At 43.5% G+C, this 16,232-nt stretch overlaps 1 protein-coding gene and 1 long non-coding RNA gene across 6 annotated transcripts in view; one reads left to right on the top strand and one right to left on the bottom strand.

Moving 5' to 3' along the window:
• The window catches only part of FAM13A (family with sequence similarity 13 member A), a 167,059-nt gene that overhangs the window by 120,233 nt on the left and 30,594 nt on the right, over nt 1-16,232 (bottom strand). For 4 of the 5 annotated variants that reach the window (XM_064148580.1, XM_064148583.1, XM_064148584.1 and 1 more), the window contains exons 1-3: nt 11,780-12,208; nt 8,171-8,360; nt 4,927-5,136 (exon numbers count right to left, since the gene is read on the bottom strand). In XM_064148580.1, coding sequence (XP_064004650.1) covers nt 4,927-5,136; nt 8,171-8,360; nt 11,780-12,016 — 637 coding nt within the window. In that variant the 5' untranslated portion in view covers nt 12,017-12,208. Of the gene's footprint in view, nt 1-4,926; nt 5,137-8,170; nt 8,361-11,779; nt 12,209-16,232 lie in introns of those variants that run through there. The other variant, XM_064148581.1, reaches the window with a different exon arrangement.
• On the top strand, nt 11,025-15,181 carry LOC135178088 (uncharacterized). Its single transcript, XR_010303346.1, has 2 exons — nt 11,025-11,140; nt 13,210-15,181. It is a non-coding gene; the product is annotated as an uncharacterized LOC135178088 (long non-coding RNA).

Here is a 16,232-nt window from a genome sequence, read left to right as displayed (position 1 = left end):
ATTAAACTAATACCACCTTGGCCATTAAACATGTCCCAAAGTGCCATGTCTGTATGTTTGCCAAACACAGAGCAAAGTGTGACACAGGCAGAGGACCAAGGAAGCCAGTAAGGGCAGCATGTGCCTCAGATCAGAGCTAGGGACTCACTACTGAGGGACAAGTCAAGGAGACAACTGAAAAGGACAAGCAGCCTCTCTGCAAATGTTAATTAACTAGACACAGGAGTCTCAACAGTGTAGGAGGCACAGACATATTTGCAAGGGTGGCTTCAGTCTTATTTAATTTCACTTTACACCCACAGATCACAGCAAGAGGGACATATTTTCCAATGGTTCATCCTATTTCTGAACATATTGAGTTCCTGTGACATGCTACAGACACAGTCTAAAATCCCCCAATCCATCTTTCTTTCTGCTGCTTCTCCCTCTGCAAAGCAGGCTGCCTGAACTTTACTCAAGGTGCAGACACCATGTGTGCAGTTGCTTTGCTCATGTCTCAAATAGTCTGACCCCAAACAACTCCAGTCTGAAAGCACTGAAACCACAACAGCACAGCATCATGCCCTTAATTATCTGTTGTGAGGCAAGGAAGAGAGTCTGTAAGGCTCAGCGCCAAGATACCATATCTGCTTAGCTTCCAGCTGCCTTGCATTCTACCAGCTTGGAGAGCAGACAGACAAGTTTGCATCTGTCTATAACTATCAACATGCCCTAGGAAGTTAATCTTTGGCACACAGGAAGCAGGTTGTACATTGCAGTACCACTATGCCCACCAAGCTTTTGCAGGAATCAAAGCATTTCTTTCCAACTCCACAATCTACAGGAAGTAGGACTCTGGCTTCTCTCTTCCAAGGGGCAACCTGCTTCAGACATGATCCTGCCTCAGAGAGTAAAAAAAAAGTAATAAATCACACCGTGTTGCCATTAGTAGCAGAAATGTTGGGAGTCCTCACCAAAAGAAGGCTGTCATCACAATCCACCTTGAGACCACTCACCCTGCACCATTATGGCACTTTGCAGAGCTGTATTAATGCTTTACTCCAATATATTGGGAGCACTGCACTCTCACTTCTTGTGCAGTTCTGCTGACTGTCATCATCTGCATAAAAAATCAATTTCCAAGAGTTTTTACTGCATAGCAAACATCTTCTGCATGTGGGAAACAGAATTTACGTCTCTAATTTGGAACTAGTCCTGACAAATCCAAAATGACAAAAAAAAACACCAAAGGAAAAGGTTAAAAGGATGCCTTAAGAGTCTGAAGAACTACAGACATCTAGTGAATCTGATTTGTTACACTGCTGTAGTTACTGTGGTTAAGGAGTCAGTTTTCATCTATTCATTTTCACAGTCACTATTCAGCTTGAAATTTGACCTCCAAAATCTACATTTTTTACCTCTAAAGCCTAACATGTTTGGTTCTGCTGGTTTATGTAACTCAAACAACTGCTGGCTGCTATGTGTTCCTCAACTGACCTGCTGATGAAGAAGGGAACTGTTCCTTCCCTTTCATCACCTCCCATCCTTCTCCCTGAAACTAGGAGGGCTGCTCACAGGTACCTAACAAAACCTTGCCAGCCATGGCAGGTTGTGAGCAGAAGTATGCACAAAGGAATTCATATCTATCTGCTGTTCATTGAAAAATAAAAATCACAGAATCACAGAGCAACGCCAAGAAGTCAGTGATCTAATAGCATTGAACTTGATTAGACTGAATACCAAAGGAATACAGGAGCCCAGATTGCTCCGTTTAGTCACTGGAGGTGGGAATGCAGCAACAACAACAACAACAAAATCTGCATTAAAGAAGCTTTCTGTACACCAAAAAGGAAAAGTACAATAGCAACATGTCCTGATGAAAGCAAGTGACCTGTGAAAGGATATAAGAGCTGTGCACAGAGTTCCTAGTATGTACAAATGTCTTAAGACTCAGTGATTTTGATTAAAAGATAAGGAATGAAAAGCCAGAGGGAATAAACAAGCTCAAGCATAGATTGGTGTATGGGAGCTGCTGGCTGCTGATTTCTTCCAGCTGAGGGTTCTGAGGGAAACCACAGCTCTGTAAAGCAGTCTCTTTTGCATGAGCAGGCACAGCTCTGTTCTGTAGCAAAGACTCAGTCACAGCAAAGATCCCGATGAACATTTTTTTACCCCAGGACACCCTGCAAGGAGCAGACTTCATATTTGTCTGGGGCTCTGAGGAGACAAGCCAAGACAAAGATCACTATCAGCATGTCCCTGGCCTGCACTTCTTACATACGTCTCTGATCGCCATCATTTACAGAGGGAGGCCCTTTTCAGCTCTCACTGCCACTGCCCTATTTCCAAGGACAGAGAGATGTCAGGGCACACCACATGGCCCTTAGCATATGCTACATGATGTTTATTGGAACTGCACAGTCTTGATGTTACATTGAATACATGTCTAAAGAGTAAAGCATCAGGACTCCTGAGCAGCACAGAGCTCAGTTTCACTGCACATGGCATGGGCTGCACACAGCCGAACCAGCTGTGCAGTGGGCTGAACCAGCAATGGGTCACACTATCTCTTTCTCATTAAAGGGCAGATGATTTCCTCTTTGATTTGCTAACAACAACTACACCCTGAATTTGTCATTTTCTTCTAATTTGTCATTTCTTAAATTTGTCATTTTCAGTCCAGTTATTTTAAACAATTCCTTAACAATTTTTATAGGAAGTAAAGTAATTGCATGTTATTCTCAGGCCAAGATCTCAGCTGGCTTTAAAAATGCTGACTGCAATCCCTGAAAATACTCCAAAGGAACTCTAACATATTCCTAAGCAAAACACTTCCCATGCAAAGTTTCAACAGGAAGGAATGTGAGGTTGTAATAAAGCTTTTAATTGCCTTCACTGTGAGCATGCAGCAAAGCGGCTGCAGATTCAATATTCTTTTTTAATTACCTGTTGGATGAGAAACAGCTTGACCTACTTTCTTCATAGTTTACAAAAAGAACACCCAGGTGCACGCTCTCTTGCTACCACATTTTGCAACAAATACCCATGTACATACTTTGATAAGTGAGCAGATAACTTCTCCAATCCTGCACAGATGGTTGATCATTTAACTGTAAACAAAGGTCCCTCTGTCACCTAGGCTAATCTGAACCCCATGAAAGTCATCAGTGCTTTCTGTAGCAACTCATCTATGCTGTACTTTCTATGGCATGAAAAAAAAACCTCAGTTTTCATCAAACCTCACAACAGCCTTCCTCTTGTCATAACAGCCAAGCCGGCATTTTTCAAATACTACCTTTTTTTTTTTGCCTAATCAAAATCATAATAAGATTATATCTGGATCTTACTGTGCAACACAGGCAAATTTAGCTATGAAGACATGCCACACTTGCAATGATTTTTGCAGAACTGGGCTCATAAGTCACAGCAGTAACTTTTTTTAAGATATGAAAGCCTGGTAGACAAATCTGCTAAGAACAGCAACCTTGCTTCCAAGGAAAATGTTTCCGGGGGATTTTGCATTTCCTGTAGGAAGCAGGAACAAATTAAACTTTCCACAAAAAGGACTGTTAACAAAGTTCATCAGCAGCTCGTGGTGCAATACCTTTTTAAGCACATACATGTACAACAGCAAAGGTGCAACTTACAATTTGTGCTGAAACAGTATTTTATGAGAACACAACTCGATAGGGCTCATGAGTCAGATGCAGTGAAATCCAAAAGTACAGTGATCATCAGAAAAAAAGGGGACTTTTTACAACACTGGCATCTTTTTACACAACACTTCCTAAACCCTATCCTTTCACTTCAAACACCTTTACTAAAGGAGGAAGGTGTTTTATACAGTCTACACACAAGCTGATTACAGCTGAAACGCTTGCACTCAAGGGAAGGCACAGAGCACTTCTCCAGAGCTCTTCTCAACAGTTTGGACAGCACTAAACAGGTTATGTTCTCCCTTGTCCAGGCAATGGCTAAGCTTCAAGAAACAGGCAAAAAAAAGCAGAAAGGAGACCTCAAGACAAGAATTTGAGACCTTTGCTACATCTTCCACTAGGGATGCATATCAGAGTGCACATTCCTCCTCTGCATCATGCATCACATTTGCCTGCTTTACTGCAAAGAACACACCTGTAGTAACATTTATTCATTCACTTTGCTGTTCCTTAGAAAGACAGCAAGAAGATGCAACATGTACCTTGGAGAAGGAGAAAAGCACTGCCACTGACCCACATAGTCAAGGAACAAAATCAACCACCCACTCCACACCACAGCCTGTCTGATACAGATCAATGATGTTGAGAAATTATTTGACAGACAGTCATGCAGGTTTCAGCATTCAAAACAGAAATTATGTTCTTTCTTATGGCTGACCCACTTTCCAAATAAAAGTTAAAAAAAAAGTGAGGTTGTGTGCTATGAGGTGGAAAAAAAGGTAAGGTTTGCTGTTACTTGCAAACTGGCTTGTTTTTTGATGGGCAATCACAGTACTTGGTGAGAAGCAGAAACTTAGACAACGTATGCTTTGGGCTCAGTGGACATTCAGTTTGATTTGCAGATGAAGTTGTTGTAACTTTTCAGAGTCCTTTAGAAAGAAATTGCCAGAAGTCAACCTTGCAAAACAGAAGCAAAGGTATCCTAAATAGACTGCATCTATTGTCTACAAATTTGCTTGAAGAAACTAGCTGACCATTTCAGTTTTTCTTCAGCAAGACATAATTAGTCACAGACAGTCTGAACTTTACCAAACACATAAGAAACAATCTTCTGTCTCTTGTAAGAGAACTGCACATCTATGAGCACTCTGGGAGCAGGTGAGACAAAGTCAAAGGAAATGCAGAATAAAGTAGGTGAATAAGATAACCAGACACTATTGGCTATGTTCACAGAAGAATCAGTTATCCAGTGATAACTGCATTGAAGGACGGGAGATTTTAGCTCACTTACCCTGGTAAAGCTGAATGAACCTGGGATGTAAGGCAGAGGTTATAATCCCATCTGGCAACTCTCTCAAAAATAATTTCAAAAGACTGGCTGCTGAGTACACATCTCCATCTTTACCAAGTTCCACCTCTTCTCCACGCTCGTATTGCAGACGCAACTGTTCTACCATTTTCGTGCTGCCGTTTACCCTGAAGAGGCCTTCCTGTGTCATACCTGTAATCATACATTGAACATGAGATTGATCTGAACTAAGATATCCCAGTCATATGATGAAACAGACATTCAAGTGTGAATAACACACTTGTAGTAATACAAAGAAAGGCAATTAATACAACAGATTATACAGAAAAGGATCAAAATTCTCAAAACAGCCTTGTTGCTTCAGTTTAGCAAGCAGCATGCTATCTTGAGTGAGACTCTGCCAAACTCACACACGTGACTACTACTGGCTTCATGCTGTAGGGCAACAGCTGTGACCATCATGAAGCAAAAAAACATCTGAATGCATGCTGGTTGTAGCAGCAACTCCATTACGAGCACTGCAACTTTAGGACAAATCTTAGTGAGTAAAAGTGCAATTTGGACACCACAAAGCCCAAAATATTCACAATGAAGAAGAAAAGGTACCAATCACTTCAGGCCAGATATCTCACACCCAGTGAAGGCAATGAAGAAAGAAGGATGTTTCCATGGAGGAAGACAGTTGAATCATACTATGTCGAACATCTAGGCACACACTGAGGTTTAAAACCTTCAGTAAGTTCCTAAAAGTTAACTTATTTAATTAAATTTTCCCTAAAACACTTTCACCACAAAAATTCTGTCTTTTCTAATACTCTGTCTGCTTATTTTTCTTCAGAAGCATAACAGTGAAAGGATAAAAATATATATGGCTTTCATTAGTTTGGAGTAGACACTATAAAACAGAACGCTTCCAGTCCAAGAAATCAATACTGATGCAGCAGAGTTTGCAGAGAGAAAGACAAACTAACCTAGTAAGGGGTGTGTGTGGGGGGGGAATTGGACAAGCACTCAGTCGTTTTACTTATGTAAGATCCTGTTCACAGATCCCATAATCCTGTATTCACGACAGAACACTTTGCTATGTGGCATGCTGTGCTGCCATCTTGGGGGCAGCAGAAACCATCACACCTCAGCAACCAAGTGAGCAAAGGACACAGTCCTCATGATGACAAATTTTACTTCTTCAGCAGTCATTTATGGAAATAAAGAGAGGGTAAAACATACTAGTAACTGTAACTGGATGCTACTCAACTCAGCACAGGAAATCTTAGCTTCACCTATATTTTTTAAAGCAAATTTAGTTCAAGAACGTAGCTGCATGTCAGCTCAGCTTTTTGAAATGGCTGATCAGTTACCCCAGAGCTATAAGAGAGACTCAAACGGTCTGGCTTTAAAAAGCCTTACAATGTCCATTATAGCATCTCTGCAGAATGGGAATTCTAAGACAACACTGAGCAAACGGTGATCATTATTCACTTTGCCTTAAACAGTTTGAATTCCTACCTGGGCCTCTGTTTAAAATGTCTTCACAGTTAACTTCACCATTAATAACTTAAGGTTTGTTTTGTGAAGCACTAGGCACATTTCAAGAACTTCCCATGCAAAATGGAATCTTTGGGATTTTTGCTTGCACTTTTGAGTAAGAGAATGGATTGCATTTTTATTGAGACTGGATAATCATCTTGGCATTCAGAAGCCTAGTTAATTGTGCTGCAGAGCAGAGAACTTGGCTTGTTTAGTTCATGTTTGGGACACAGTTGCGTGGGATTTAGATCTTTTTATGGAACACAGAGTACAGCTCACAATTTGCAGGCAGTGTTTGTCAGTTTCTGGTTTTGATTAAACCCTAAATGACACAAACACTTATTCCATTCTTGCTCTTTCAGTGTTCTAGAAGACCACTTTAAGGCAAGCCGAAGTAGATCAAGCAAGATGCTGCTGTGATAATGTTTTAAATTTGCATTGTACCCTAATCTATGTTAACTCTCAAGCCATGTTTGCATCTGTCAGCTTCTGAGGGTTGATACAGACATGGAAGCCAAGGCTTTGAAATTGGATTATCATCACCAAGTAGCTAGAAGGAAAACCTTAAGGTGGAACCAGCTGTAGCTTCTTGTAAGACAAAGCCACCTCCATGAAATCGTTTTTGTTGCTGAACAACTGCCACAAAATATTTCTGTGCAGAAATGGTGCTCCAGATTTTGGCAAAGGAATTTCAACAGCAGCAACCAAAATCTCATTAAATGGGAGCAAAAAGAAGCTAAGAGCTGGATATCTATTTCTTAGAGAGGATTAATAATAATTAAGATCTACCTGAAAATCTGCAAGAACATGTACTGCTATTCAGTAATGTCTCACACTTGGAATACTGTAACTAGTTTTGTGATCTGCAATTCAAGAGACAGGAATCTGCTGGAGAGAGTCCAACAGAGAGCTACAAGGATGACCACAGATCTTGAACATCTCTCCTACGAAGAAAGACTTAAAGAACTGGGTCTGTTCAGTCTTGGGAAGACAAGGCTGAGAGGGGATCTTATCAATGCCTATCAACATCTGAGGTGCCGGTGTCAGGCTGAAGGTGCCAGCCTGGTTTTGGTGGTGCAGTGACAGGAAAAGGAACGATGGGTATAAGCTAGAACCAGGAAGTTCCACCTCAACATGAGGAGACACCTCTTTATGCTGAGGATCACAGAACACTGAAACAGGCTGTCCAGAGAGGTTGTGGAGCCTCCTCCTCTGGAGACTTTCAAAACCCACCTGGATGCATTCCTGTCTGTCCTGCCCTAGGTGATCCTGCTTTGGCAGGGGGGTTGGACCAAATGGTCTCTGGAGGACCCTTCCAATCTCTAACATTGTGTGATTCTGTGAATATGCCTATACAGATACTTACATCTTCTCACTGCCAGGGAGTGCTAAAGACAAGTATTGTGCAACTAGTAACTGGCACAAACCTTCACAAGCAAAACACATTCCATTTATAAACTGAATGAGTTGTTTATGGGAGTGTGCTGCCTCCTAACACTGCAGTTTACCTATTAAAGAAGTTCAGCTTCAAGGCAGAAAGAAAGAAAAAAAGCAGCAAACCACATTCAGTAATATTCTTTGCCTATGGTTAGTGTTGCAACCTTATTTAGCCCCTGTACTACAAAAAAGACAGATCCCTCCCTTTGAAGATTTACATAAAGAGTCCTGCTAAGCACAAGTGACTCCCCATTAGGCCTACCGTGCTGGGTGAGGTACTCGACTATATTCCATACAACTATTGGGATGCCATTCTTGCTCAGTCCCTGCTGCTGGAGCTCCAGAAGACTCACACCAAACACTTTTGGACAGGTTGTGTCCTTCTGCTTGCTCAGTGGAAGTGCAGCTATTTTTTTCATGTCCTCTTTCAATCTCACAGCTGATTTGCTTTGCTTAAAAGAGCAGAAGAAACCAAAAGTGCATTAATCACATTTGCTGCAGATAATCGCATAGTCACAACATATGCACATCCATCAAAACTGGCTTCTGCACTCCACAATAAAGCTTTGGTCTTATTTCCTTTTAATCCACAGGAAAGTCTCTGTGAAATAGGAAAACTTAAATGAACAAGAGGGGAAAAAATAGAAGAGTAATAGTAAAAGAGTGTAAGTATTGCATAGTTAAGGGAGAAACACACACCTTTGTATGAAAGTTTGTTACCAGAGGAACAAGTAATTGGGAATCACAGGGGACTGCTTTTTTTAACCCTCAGTTCACATGACAAACATGAACACCAAACCACCATACACACCACCATTAGTGCATATTGTCTCTGGAATGCGTGTCATCTGGGAGAATACTCTGGGGAAGACTCACTGCACCCTTCTTCTAGATGCTGTTCCTTAGGAATTAATTTTGACCACTGCCAAATGAGACAGATCCATATGAAAGATTTGCTATGTTTAGTATCCATTAAGTCTGAATTTTGATTACTGAGATTTTAAGGTTAAAAAGTGACTATGTAAACTAATCACACATAATAGAAGGGGTGGAAATTCCATAGGTTCTTTTGGAGCTGCAATGTTCTCACAGGTTTTAAGTTGCAGTGAGAGAAAAAACATGAGAACATAGCTAGTAAAACACAAGGGGACAACACAATATAAGATCAATAATGGGCATAAATCTAAATAAGCATACAGTGTTGCATGTTTGAAAAGACAGCTCAAGACAGAGCAGCAGCATCTCCTAACACAGTTGTGATTTCCATACATACCCAAGCATTATTTTCCTAATGTGGACAAGTGCAGCTCGGCACAATTCATTCAAAAAAGACTAATTTTTGATGTTGATGAATTTCCTGACATTTCTAACATCATGCTGCAGTAACTATGGGCCACTGCTACCATGGAGCTTAATCTGCCTTTTTAAGAGGTCCACTATGAGTGTGATGCCTAAAAATTAACTTATTCCTCCTGCGGAGTTAACAAACAAGTAGTAGAAACATTAAACATCAACAATATCCAACAGTAACACAAACAAGTGCTCAGACTCTTGCCTAGGTCTTGGTGCTTGACTGCATTAAGATAGATTTTAGTGAAGCATGCATCTTTTATTCTAAGGAAACCCTTGGAATCTCTTTATGTGTGAGAGAGCATTTGTACTGCAGTCTGGAAGGAACCCACACACCTGCATCAGTGCTGCTACTGACTGTCCTTCTTTCAGACAGAAGATGATCTAGCAGTTCACTTTACTCACTGTATGTGAGTAAACAGCTATTTGGAGCACATGTGCCCTATAATCCCAGGTGCTATATAACACTTTTCTTCAGAAAAGATGTTTCTTGTGTAAATGTAATTTTTTTAATAAAGCCAAACATTTTTATTACTTATGAAACAAAATTGTAATATACATATATATATCTATAACCCCAGCACTATTATGACCTAATATTATGATAAACAGTGCATCAATGTTTGAATGAAAATATGACTTATTAAAACATCACATCTCTTAAATCTGATTTATTAAAACATCACATCTCTTATCAAAAGAGATGTTCCCACTCAGGATAAAAGTAACAATATACGATTGCCACTCCAGGCAGACACATGCCAAGGCAAAACCCATGTAACTTGGGTTAAGTTCAAAAGACAGCAAAAATCACAGAATCAGGGTTGGAAGGGACCACAAGGATCATTTAGTTCCAATCTCCCTGCCATGGGCAGGGACACCCTATCCTAGATCAGGCTGGCCAGTGCCTTATCCAGCCTGCCCTTAAACACCTCCAGAGACAAGTCCTCAACCACTTCCCTGGGCAACCCATTCCAGGCTCTCACCACTTTCGCAGTGAAGAACTTCCTCCTCACATCCAGTCTGAATCTCCCCACGTCCAGCTTTGCTCCGTTCCCCCTATCCATTCCCTGATAGCCTAAAAAGTCCCTCCTCAGCTTTTTTTGTAGGCTCCCTTCAGATAGTTGGAGCTGTGAGAAATAGATGTTTGATCCGATCAATTCGTGGCAAGAGGCCACAGAGAAGGGGGGAAGGGGGATTTTGAATGGAGCTGCACCTCTCCTTGCACAGCCATCACAAAAGTATACACTTGGCTTAAGATAACAGAGCAATAAATAATTAGAAACTAGAGAGGTTGGTGGAGGAGGGAGGCAGGTGGAAGAGACAGCCTTTGTGCATGAGCAAACCGAGGAAGAGTCATACAAAGGACACTACTAGTTTGGAGTTCATGGGAAGGACATTTGAGGAAGACTCCTTACTTCATCACTGAAGACCACCAGAGGGACTACCGGATAAAAAGAGACACCTCCCATTCTTAGAACTGATAAGGAAAACCCAACCTTTCCTTAGGATCAGTAATGAATATGTAACAGAATAGGGTATAAAAAGAGAACACTGAAGGCAAAGGCTGTGCGTTAGGGTAGAGCGGAGCCTCCCTGCGCACCCAGGCCTGCACGTTGCTTGATTCCTGCCACTCTATTAAAGCCTTGTTTTGCAGGGACCTAAGTTTATGCCTGTTACTTATGAGAGAGCGGTTTGTGAGCAGCTGTTATGCTCACAGAGCTTTTCCAATAAAGGCCTCTGATTAGCCTTGCTCAGTTGCAGGCTTCCAGCCCGCTTCGAACACCTGCGTCACGGCGCTGGGTCCGCTTGGAGAAACAAGAGAAAGTCCCCATGTCCGCAGGAACAGCAGAGGACCTGTCTGAGTTTGCTTCAGGACCTGGTGAGGATGCACTAATTAGCAACAAAAAAAATTATGCAGCATTATGCAAATGCACATCTAAGCAAAATCAAAATGCAACCGTTCTCTCCAAACAGCTCTGAAGAAGAGTTCGATGTTGTGTGATCTTGCAGGTGGAAGACCTGATGTTACACAGAGAAAATCCGTCCTACTGCAACTGCTACCGATCACCAAGACTGGAAAAAACAGCTTCATCACCTCCGCACGATGCTGACGCAAAGTGCCACCCAGGCATGGCTAGAGCTGAGAACTGCTGTTTGCCTGCCGCACAGACACGTTTTTACCAGCTCATCCAACGCCACTGCACAGGGAACGATGCAGCACGACTGCTTGAGGAAAAGCAAAAAGGGAAACCCGGAATCTATTTCATTAACCTGCAGATTATTAATCTCCAGATTACCCAAACGAGCGACAGCTGCCCAGGGGGTAGATGGAGAGAGCGGAGGACGAAGAGCAGGCACCGGGCCCAGGCCGGTCTCTGGCCCCGCGCCGCCAGGGCTCTCGGGGCAGAGCGGGAGAGAGGCAGCAACCAGGAGCTCCCAGTCCCCGCTGCCCGGCCGCGCTCCGCAGCCGCTCCCCCAGCAAAGCCGTCCCCGTCCCGGCCACCCAGGGACTACTCACGCGTATGGCCAGCGCTCCGGCCCCCATGCCGACCGGCAGCAGAGCCGGCTCCCGCAGCCCGGCCGCTTTCGCTGGGCCCGGCGGCCCCTCAAGGCGGGAGGCGCCCTGGGCCTGCCGCCCTGCCGGCCCGCCCCCGCCGCCTGAGGGGGAAACGGGGCCTGCCCCCTGCCCCTCCCGCGGGAGCCGCCGGGAGGGCTGCGCGGCCCTGCCCTTTCCCGGGAGCGGTCTGCGGGTCATGGCGGGCGGAGGGGAGGCCCCGCGGCCGGCCCGGGACACCTTCCTGGCATCACCGCGACCCCCTGCCAGCCAGCCGCGTGTGCCCAGCGGGCAGAGGAGACAGCGCGCCGCTGGGAGAGCCTGGGCTCGGCCAGAGCCCCGCTGCCGGCCGAGGTGTCCCCGCGGGATCCGCTCTCAGCAGAGCAGCGTGCGCGGTGCCGCGGCGAGAGCCGCCAGCATCTCTTCTCCTCGCACGCATAAAGGCTAGCAGAGAGTCGGCCGGTGTGGCGTGGCGTCAAGCCAGCGGGGCTAAACGAGCCCCTCTGCCAAGGAAGCCTCCTCAGGGCTTAACCAGACGTGCCCCAACAGAGCACAACCCAGTGCAGTATTTGGTGTGAGGTGTAAAATGTGAGGCGGTGTAAACAAGCCCCGCCGTGATTTTCCATCTACAGCTAGGTTGGTGAGACAAGAGAAAGGTTAAGTCGAAAAGGGGAGCGAGGAGAACGCACACAGTCCGTCCGTCCCCTCCCCAGCTAGGGACTGCCAGCAGTCATGGCAGGGGGAAGAGGAATTCATCCCCCCCAGTGCCCAGCTGCTGGTCACCTTAGGCTGGAAGCAGCATTTGGCCTAGCAATTTAAAGCATATTTCAGAGGAGAACTGTGTGAAGTTGTGGTGTTTCAAACAGCCGATCCTCTTTCGCGGGAGTGCATGCACACATGCCTATTTCTGTATCTGCTCAGGTGCAAGCACTGTGTAGCAGGGCCTCAGCACAGGTGCAGCAGTAAACCTCTTTGGAAGGTGCCTCTCAGAAATACCTGCCTTTGGGACAGGGACAAAAGAATGGGTGTCCCAAGGGGAGAAAAAATGAGGAGTGTTTTCTTGAGCTCTCCATCAGAGAGAAAATGCTGCCTGGAGATCTGAGGGTTTATTCACAATGTATTTTTTTTATAAAGCTCTGCAATTAGAACCTCTCTTATGCTCCATTTCTGTTTTCCTCTCTAAGCCAGTCTAACACAAAATTACTACTTTCCCAGTTTGTGAGTTTACAACAGGAATTTAGACCATGATGTGTTTCCTTTTAAGTCCATTACGGGACTCTCAAACTCAGCTAATGTAACAGACTCCTCCTCTACCCCCACTCCTTACTGTAAGCCTCTAACATACTCTTCACATAAATCACACACAGTTCTTTTCTTCTTACTCCTAACTGCAGCTTCACAGTAAAAGCCAACGGCATACTTCAAATTGGAATCTGGAGGGTAAACAAAGAGAAACTACAGCTCCCTGGAGAATTTGGGTGTGAAGAGTTCAAGCATGGACCCAGGCTGAACAGCAACTACAGCATGAAGACTTTTATAAATCTATGCTGAGAGGCAGCTGGTACATTCTTATTCTTTAAAAAGCAAGACCAGAAGGCAAACACTAGCAGCAGCAGCAGCCCCAGAGGCAGTGCTCTGGCTAGAGTATTTTTCCACCACAGCTCTTTAGCAGAGCCAGGAAAATCACACTTCTGTTAAGTCACTGGAGCACTTGGGGTTGTGACGCGCCAGAAACTTCTCTCTGAGTTGATAAAGACACTTCTGTACTTGCTTAGTGTCTTGAAAGCGCCAAAGCCTAGCTTTTTTTTTTCTTCTGAGTGGCAGAAGAATGGAAACCAGTCTGAAATTTCCTCAGTGCCTTCATCCTTTCCTGATACTTCCTTATCAGCATCCCACAGGGCCAGCTTCCCCTGTGTAGGTATGGTAAGATTTTCCTGAACATTTCCTTAACTTTAGCCTAGGAGTAAGTGGACTTCTTCCTACACCTTCTATCCCTCCCACAGAGACATGTTTCTCTATTTCCCTATCTTCTGTCTCTCCCTTCACTGAACTACCTACTGCCTTTCAGGATAATGGTTCAGAGGAAAGGTGTGACAGATGGGGGAGCACCAGAAGCATTTCTGGCACCACAGCCAAGATATGCTGCGGTATTTCTCCTACCCAATAAACCTTCACTGAGTTCTTCTAAGTAATTCAGAGAAATCCTTAGAAAAGAAAAAAATTAGAAGTGGCCATGCCTATCATGGAGAATCAAAAAACTCCCCAAACCCAGCAGCAACTACAACTGCAGGATGAGTATTTATGCAGCTTGTCACAAAAACATCGAGAGACCTGAGAGCTCAAATCTGAGCAAGCACATTGTGAGAGGCTGAGGAAGAGTCTATGAAACCCGAGAGTACGCTTAAGTATTTAACATGTCCCATGTCTACCTTTGGTCACACAGTTGTTCCCTATCGCTCTCAGCTACACTGTTACCATCCACATGCAGGAAGTGCTCCATCACTTTCTAACATGCCTGTCTTCTAAGGAGGTCGATAGAACTTACTCTCTGGCTGAGATCCCAACTCTGTCATATACTCTCTGATGCTACATAACAGCAAAAAGCTAATGTGAAAACACTGCAAAGGACAGGCTAATAAAATCACGCAATGAATCAAGAAAGGAAAGATAATGTACTTTTTTTCCCCTCCTTCCACTTGTTTACAAACAAGGTATTTAACCTCAGATGTTAAAACAATATTCCCAGAGGGAAGAACAGCTGAGGGGTAGTGTTAGAAGTTCAAAGGAAATTCCTCACGCCACTTCTGTGAATAATCCCATTATCTCTGCTATGCAATATGTTGCTTTAACCTGACTATTATTCATCATTTCCACTGTGACATCAGTATTCAGCACTCATTTCACAACAGCCTGCACAAAAGCAGGCTACTGTGAAATAAATGTCTACTGCCAACTCCAACACTCTTGAACATTACTCCATTCTCTCTTTGCTAGTCCAAGAAGCAAGCTGCAGGACACTTACTGTGGCCTTCCAGATCACTCGCTTCTCCAACTAAACATCATCATGCTCCAGCAACCTGCATGGTGTAAGACCTGGCAGCTATGAATGAGAGGAGACAAATCAAGAAGCATGAAAGAGCAGCAGAAAATTGCCAGACCAGCACATCTGGCTGACAGTTTTCTCCAGCACTGTGTGACTAACCAGAACTCATCCAGAAATAGTAAGACACTCTTCCTTAAAAACAACAAGAACAACAAAAAGGTATCAAAAGCACACCTGTGATTCATTTTGATCAAGCCATCTATGTGAAGTACTGAAATAATACTGAATTGCTGTGGCTTGGTAAAATACAATCATATGGATAAGGAACCCAGAAAAGCAAATAGTTACCAAACAGCAGAGTAGACAGTTAACATATAGTTAAGCAGCAGGGTTAGCAGCCCACTGAATCTAGGAGATGGAGGCAGACATACCAATTACAGAACTGTTTAAAATAATACCAGACTTCTCCAGACTTACCCAGTTACAAGTTACATGTGCCTGCACAAAACTGTTTGACATTTGAGGATCTGGTGATCTACTTAGATATTATTTACAAAGAGTACTACTGCAGGGCAGCTACAATTTAGGCTACAATCCAGGGAAAGCTGTATTTTCAAAACAGCAATAGAGTAAAATGGGGTTTGGGGCATTCAAAGCCCTTTCAGCTCCCTGCATATGTGTAAGGCCTCTGAAAATGACAACTAAATGAATGGCTGAGTAAACACCTACCCTTAGCTCAGAAGAAACAGAAGGCTTAATTATTACAACATAAAGAAAAATATATATGTGACATAACATTTTCTACCAAAACCTTTCCAGGGCCTGGCTATTGCTATGTCGTGAAATGTAGCTTGTTACTCATTTCAGGTAAGCTACCAACCACTGTCAGCTAAACATTGTGGTAAAGGGTTGGACTCGATGATCTGTGAGGTCTCTTCCAACTCTGATGATACTATGATACTATGATACTATCAGATCTGCAGGGCAAGGACCTGCTCCAGCCACATTTCAGCCTCGATTTCTTCCCTTAGCTACCTGAGAGAGAGCATTGGTGAGTATTTGATGACTCTTGAGGATGAAAACAGAAAATAGAGCAGCCTATATAAGTTTAGAATTGATTTAGCTGACTCAATCAATAGTCAGTTACTAGCTGCCTAATTACTAGCTCACTAATCTCTAATTAGTGACATAAATTAACGTTGGTATTTTTAGAGAGGTTTCCTTCTTTCTATTGCTGTAATTATTTACATTTTGGCGTGGAGCTGCAAGGAGATCAAATGGTTTATGGCTAACTAGATCACGGAGGTGTTTTAGTTTCAACAAAGATGAGAAACAGAATTGTTTCTGGCCCAAGCATCCCACAGTAACAGCAAA

This window comes from Pogoniulus pusillus, chromosome 9, assembly GCF_015220805.1.
Source record: "Pogoniulus pusillus isolate bPogPus1 chromosome 9, bPogPus1.pri, whole genome shotgun sequence".
Lineage (NCBI taxonomy): Eukaryota > Metazoa > Chordata > Aves > Piciformes > Lybiidae > Pogoniulus > Pogoniulus pusillus.
The sequence above is the reverse complement of the archived record's forward strand: the minus strand, read 5'-3'. Positions and strand labels throughout refer to the sequence as shown.